Here is a 6,619-nt window from a genome sequence, read left to right as displayed (position 1 = left end):
GAGATGCGCCAGCTGGTCTCCCCCGGCCCCCCGTTGGCCACCAACAGCGAGTGTGACTGCACGCCCCCCAGCAGGCGGGCGTCCCTTGGCTCGCCCCTGAGCCAGCCGCTGTGCCAGCCGCGGCCCGAGAAGCATGGGCCCCAGGCGGCCCGGGAGGTGCGCTACGTGGCGACAGGGCGGCCGGACGAGGCCTGCGGCTGGCGGGCCTTCGCGCCCACGTGCCTGCAGGCCTTCAACACACCCCGGGGCTTCCTGCTATTCCTGTGCGCGGCCTCCTTCCTGCAGGGCATGACAGTGAACGGCTTCATCAATACTGTCATCACATCCATTGAGCGGCGCTACGACCTGCACAGCTACCACAGTGGCCTCATCGCCAGCTCTTACGACGTGGCCGCCTGCCTCTGCCTCACCTTCGTTGGCTACTTTGGAGGCCACGGCCACAAGCCTCGCTGGCTAGGCTGGGGCGTGCTGGTCATGGGTGCTGGCTCGCTGGTCTTCTCACTGCCCCACTTCACCGCTGGCCCCTACGAGGTGCAGGTGGACGAGGCCGTCGGAACATGCCGGGCCAACCGCAGCGCGACCTGCGGGGGCCACGCCTCTGGCCTGTCCAGCTACCAGCTGGTCTTCATGCTGGGCCAGTTCCTACACGGCGTGGGCGCCACCCCGCTGTACACACTGGGCGTCACCTACCTGGATGAGAATGTCAAGTCCAGCTACTCGCCTGTCTACATCGGTGAGTGGGACGGGTGTGATGGTGGTGACACCAGCTGGCAGTCTACTCAGAGCCCTGCCCCGTCCAAGCCCCCTACATGCGTGTCCCTGTTGGCCACACGCGGCCCCAAATGGCCCCAGGTGCTCCTAGGCGAGGTGGCAGGTCAGCACGGGCCTGCGTTTCACCTGACACCTCAGGTGATGGAGGTGGTGCTCGCCAGCCTCAGCCCGACCCCTGGCACATCCCACAGGGTCTGGAGCACGCGGACCCTCGTGGTCCAGTGGTTAGGACTCTGCGCTGCCACTGCAGGGGCCCCAGGTTTGATCCCTGGTCAGGGAACTAAGATCCCGTGAGCCGGGCTCGGCTGGTGGCTGGGCTGCAGAACTGGGTGCTGCCACGCCACCCTTAGGGGTTGGGCTCGAGCCTCGAGCTGCCCCCGAGACCCTCTCGTTTATCTGGGGTGAGATTTCCGTGTTCTCAGCCTCAGGCCAGCCGCTTCTCCGAGTCCCTCCTGCGAGGTCAGCTCTCCCAGGGAAGGGGTCGGGGTCAGTGGAGAGCTCGCGGCCGACGCCCTGGCCCAGCCAGATTTGCCCGCTGTTCTGCTCCATTATGTCCACCTTGGACTCTGCTCATCCGTGTCACGTAGCGGTTGCCATTCCGGGGGCATTTGGGACCCGGGTGAGCCTGCAGTGCTGCATGGGTGCCGCCCTCATCCTGCAAAATGAGTCTTAGGAAATGAGGCTTAGGATCTTTGCTCTTTTGAGGTGGAAAGAGTCCAAATGGTGTCTATAGGGGCTCTGAGGGAAATATTTTTAAAACACCTTGAAAGGTTGACGCCAGCCGATACCAGACACAATGGAGACTGTGCAACGGAAACCCCAGTTTAAAGGAGTTCATGGCTGGGGATAGGGGTGGAGGTGCAGAAATGCAAGCGGGGCTTGTCTTCGGTGGGCCGGAGGGGTGGTGCAGAGGGCGCAGCAGGTCCCCGATGTCTCTGCTTCCCTTCCAGCCATCTTTTACACCGCGGCCATCCTCGGCCCCGCAGCCGGCTACCTGGTCGGAGGTGCCCTGCTGAATATTTACACCGAAATAGGCCACCGGTGAGTGACCTGGGCCCACAGAGAAGACGCCCACTCTTGGTGCAGGAGGACGGCGGCCCGGGTGGGGTAGGTCCAGGCCGACCTTGCTCTGGTGGACCTGGGAGTCTGGGCAGCTTGGAGAGTGTGGCCTGAGGGAGGGGACAGCATGGATGGACAGCCTCCCGAAGCTGGAAGGGACCAGGCCGCAATTGCTCCAATGCCCTTTGAGGAACCAAGAGGGGTTTTCCTGCCACCACCGGGAGGTTATTTTTTGGGGGGGGTGGTCTACACCAAACAATTCTCCAGTGCTCTCCGGACACCAGCTGGGTGTCCCCAGTTCACCTCAATCTGACACTGACTTCCAGAGTCAGCTCAGACCCCACAGGTAAGTGAGAGCACCCACACTTCAGATGCCAACTGCAGTGGTGGCTCCCGGTTACCCACGCTTCTGTCCAACTTGGCTGCAAAGCGGAGGGTCCCAGGAACCCTCCTTCTAGTAATTTGCTAGAATGGCTCACAGAACTCAGAAAGCACAGCGCTGGCTCAGTCGCCAGTTTATTCCCCAGAATACAAGTCGGGGGCAGCTGGCTGGCCTCTGCCAGCCCCTTGTCTCCTGTCCACCTGGCTGCCCAGCCCAGGGTTCTTTCCCACGTACCTTTGAATTTAAAGGTGCACTTGTGTGCAGGCGGGGGTCGCAGGCAAGCCCCCTGAGCTTCACGAGGCCAGAACACCTGCCACCCACCCTCTGCCCTGCCCCTCCTGGGCCCCCAGCCCCTATGGCCTCGTCGGGAGGCAGCCTCGCAGGCCCCAGAGGAAGGGGTGGGCCTGGGCAGGGTCCCCTGGTGCATGTCCACCCCATGTCCGCCCCAATGCCCTCTGTCCACCGCTGGTCCCAGACCGGGGGTGGTGGGGCATCAGGGTGGGGGCCTCAAGCAGAGCCTATGGTCTCTGCCTCTCACTGACCAGCAAGCAGGACGCCCGGCGTGTGTGCCCTAGACGCTGTGAGCACAACACTGTCCCCACGTGCCTCTTCCCGCAGGACGGAGCTGACCACCGAGAGCCCGCTGTGGGTCGGCGCCTGGTGGGTGGGCTTCCTGGGCACTGGAGCTACCGCCTTCCTCATCGCCGTGCCCATCCTTGGCTACCCGCGGCAGCTGCCAGGTGGGTGCGTCCCGCAGAAGGACACCCCATGCCCTGCTCCTGCTGCCTGCCAGGAGCAGTGGGGCCGGGATCGTCGTTCTCTGGGCGGGGGCTGCCATCGGCAGGGCAGCCCAGCCAGTGTGCCCCCTCCACCCCTGTGGCCTCTGCCCGCTCGGGGACCACCGAAGAGGCTTGTTTCACCGGGGGATGGGCGCCCCTTTCAATACCTTCCGTCTCCCTCTGGTCCCAGGTTGGGCCTGTGGGCTCTCTCCCACCTCACCATCCCTGCCACCCGTCACCGTGGTGCATCCGTACGGGACGTCTGTCTGGGCGCCCTCGTCCACCGGCTGGTCCCACACCCAGGAGGAGGGGCTTCGGGGCCTTTGATCTCTGCCCCTCACAGATGTTCACATCCTTCCAGGCTCCCAGCGCTATGTGGTCATGAGAGCATCTGAAACACACCAGTTAAAGGACAGCAGCCACAGGATGACCAGCAACCCCGACTTCGGGAAAACCATCAGAGACCTGCCTCTGTAAGGACCTTGGGGGACCTCTTGTCTGTCTGTGTGTCCTGAAGACCCTTTAGGGTCCTACACATGCTGGGTCTTGACCCTAAGCTAGGAGAGTCCTGTGACCCCTCCAGGGCCACATGGGGAGCCCACAGCCCCTAAACCTCCTTCTGACCCAACAATCTTCAGGGCCTGGCTCCAAAACTTGGGCCAAGGGATTAAGGGGGTGTAGATAGAGCCTCCTGGCTTGGAGGCACCAAGGGCCAGTTGCGATGGAAGGGCCGGGGCCTCAGCCTCATGGTGCCTACCCCTCACTTCCCGGGCCTGAGGGGGACCCAGGGACACGCACGCAGGGACCCGTCTGCGCTCCCACACGGCAGGCTCTGTGGGCTGTGCCTGATGCCTCATGGTCACGGAGTGAATCCCTGATGCTCGGTGAGTTGCCCACAGCCAGCTTGTCCACGGTCCCCAGGAAAGCAACTGACCGCCTCCCCCCAAGATCATTCCCCAGGAGTCACCCCTCCACCCTGTTCTCTGACCGTTTCGTTGGGAGTCACCTGCACGTGCCCACAGGGCTCCAAGGAGGGGACCGTCCAGCTGCCCGTCCTCGCTGCCCTGCGGCCGCCCCTCCTCTCGGGCAGCGACCTCTCGTTTATCTTGTACGTGACCTGGTCTTACTGTGCTGTCTTCACACACTGTTGGGACAGACAGAGCCTGGGCTGCTGGGGCCTCAGAGGGATAGCGTGGGGCTGGGGGCTCCTGGCCGGCCAGTGCCCCTCATCAGGGCATTCCATGGGGGGCTCTCCTGGCCAGGGGGAGGCGGCCCTCGGAGGGTCACCTGCCCGAGTCCTCGGCCTCACTGAGCGCCCACCTGCCCCGCAGCTTCCTGAGCCCGTGAGTGTCCACGTGGCAGGTGGAGGCTGTTAGTGGCGGGAATGAGCCCCCGCCGTCTGTCTTTAACACGGGGAGGGTGGCGTGGGGTCAGGGAACCCCCCCCCAGGCTACGCATTGCCTGGTTAGACCCCCGAGAAGAGCCGCCCACTCAGGAGGCTGCCACCAAGGCCGGCAGAGCTGGCCCAGGGCCACAGTGGCCAGGGAGGCGGGGTCACCCAGGCAAGGCAGGCTCACCCCGTCCAGCCGGGGCAGGGCCACCCAGGAACACTGGCACCGAGGGCGTCAACAGCTTGGTCCCCAGTGGACCCGGGGGAAAGCCCGAGATAAGGAGGTTTATGCCCAGGCTTGGTTCCCCAAACCAGTTGCTGATAGTGAAATAAATACCGGAACATGGGCCCTCTGTCAAGGTCATGACTAGTCTCTGAGCAAATTCAACATGGGAGTTGCAGCCAAGCAACCTGCAGAGGCTGAGATTAAGGAATAAGGAAGTTCACATACTTCTGGGGAGCGTCACCTGCCCCTGAGCCCAGGCGAGCATCCCTGAAGCCTGGGCGAGTCTGGGCAGGACCGGGAAGGGACTGGCCGCACCTGGGCTTCCCCTCAACACACACACACACACACACACACACGCACGCGCGCACGCACTCTGCTCCCAGAGAGCCCCACCAGGATGGCATTTCCTCTGCATCTTGTTTCCTTCATGGATGTGGGACTTGGGCTGTTGACCAGGAAGAAACCTTTTCAAGTCCTTGAGTTTGAAAGTCAGTTTTGAAGGAATTGGGTCCCTGCTTGAAGCAGGATGGGGAAGGAGGCCGCTCTGCAGTTACCCTGAGAAGCCGCAGGGACTGGGGGTGGGGGGTGACTTCCTTAGCATCAGTTCCCTCCCAGGACACGAAGGCTAACTGTGGCCACCCTGTCTGCTCCTTGGCAGAATCCAGTTTACTGCTGGCCTGTGTCCTCAAAACGAAGAACACCGGAGAGTCAGGGTGTCTGTGCTGCTCTGACACGCGCAGGGAGGTGCCGGCATTGACGGCTGGCCGGGTGGGGGTCTCCCTCCTGGTGGAAGATCACCCGTAGGGTCAGTGGGAGCTGGTTCTCCGGGTGGAGGCCTTAGCTGCAGACACGGAGAATGTGAGCAAAGGCAGCCTTTGTCGGAGCCGCTGTGATAGGGGTCGGAACACAGTCATTTGTCACCAGGCTTTGCCTGCTCGTGGGTGCCCGAGATGGACCCAGGGCTCCAGGGAAAACTGTCCCCAGCCCACATCACTCACGAGTCCTGGACCTGCCATCCGGTGGCTGAGAGGGGCCGGGCCCGGGAAAGGCAGGCGGGGTGTAGAGCCGTGTGCACTGGGTTCAAGGGGGAACTCTCAGGCCAGGTCCAAGGGCCATTTCTCAGGCCCCTGGCATCACTACACTGGCCACCGCCCCCCAGGTGCACACCAAGAGAAGTCGGAGAGACAGCCAAGCCCACACAGTGTCTCCTTGGAGGGGCCTCTAGATCCAAACCCTCAGGGATTTCGGTCCCTCCTTTTCACCAGCTGGCGATTGAGAAGTGGTCCCACCCCTCAGGCCCCATTCCCCTCTCCTGGGGGCCACCCAGTCCTGGACTTGGAGACAGCCGCCTCCCCCGCAGCCTCCGGCTCCTGACTCAGGCCCCTCTGCTGGTTCTCCCGGCTGCCCCTGGGGCAGATTCAACAGTGTCACAGTCACTCAGGGTCTCTTTCCCCACTGCAGCCGACCTCTGTGACAGCGGCTTTCACAACAAGCCACAGGCTCTGGATCCTGGTGCCAGCTCTCCCCCTGCCCCAGCCCAGCCCCACACCCACTCTCGGTTTCTCTGGAGTAAATGTGGGGTGCCCCCTGGCTCTCCCACACCCCACTCCACTCCCCTCTCAGAACCAGGCTCTTTGTGCTCAGTTGGGAATGGCCAGGGCTCTGGCCCACTCTGACCCTCTGTCTCTTCTCTCTGGTCTCCATTCCTCTCCCACATCCAGCTCCATCTGGCTCCTCCTGAAGAACCCCACGTTCATCCTGCTCTGCCTGGCCGGGGCCACAGAGGCCACGCTCATCGCGGGCATGTCCACGTTTGGCCCCAAGTTCCTCGAGTCCCAGTTCAGCCTCAGTGCCTCGGAAGCTGCCACCTTGTTTGGTGAGAATGCTCCCTGAATCTTGTGGTGGTGGGGGTCCTCCGTTTTTTCACTGGTTCTCAGAAACTGAGGGGCCTTTGAAGGTCTCTTCTAGAAAGATGGGGCACACATCCTGGGCATGTGGTCCCCCCCCCCCCC

General features: G+C 63.0%; 1 protein-coding gene across 1 annotated transcript in view; it reads left to right on the top strand.

Annotated features, from left to right (window-relative positions):
* SLCO4A1 (solute carrier organic anion transporter family member 4A1) overlaps positions 1–6,619 on the top strand; it is a 13,706-nt gene that overhangs the window by 1,119 nt on the left and 5,968 nt on the right. Inside the window, exons 2-6 of the mRNA XM_007462280.1 lie at positions 157–733; positions 1,722–1,812; positions 2,831–2,952; positions 3,353–3,464; positions 6,329–6,483. Coding sequence (XP_007462342.1) covers positions 157–733; positions 1,722–1,812; positions 2,831–2,952; positions 3,353–3,464; positions 6,329–6,483 — 1,057 coding nt within the window. The remainder of the gene's footprint in view (positions 1–156; positions 734–1,721; positions 1,813–2,830; positions 2,953–3,352; positions 3,465–6,328; positions 6,484–6,619) is intronic.

Source organism: Lipotes vexillifer, unplaced genomic scaffold, assembly GCF_000442215.2.
Source record: "Lipotes vexillifer unplaced genomic scaffold, Lipotes_vexillifer_v1.1 scaffold1798, whole genome shotgun sequence".
NCBI lineage: Eukaryota > Metazoa > Chordata > Mammalia > Artiodactyla > Lipotidae > Lipotes > Lipotes vexillifer.
The sequence above is the reverse complement of the archived record's forward strand: the minus strand, read 5'-3'. Positions and strand labels throughout refer to the sequence as shown.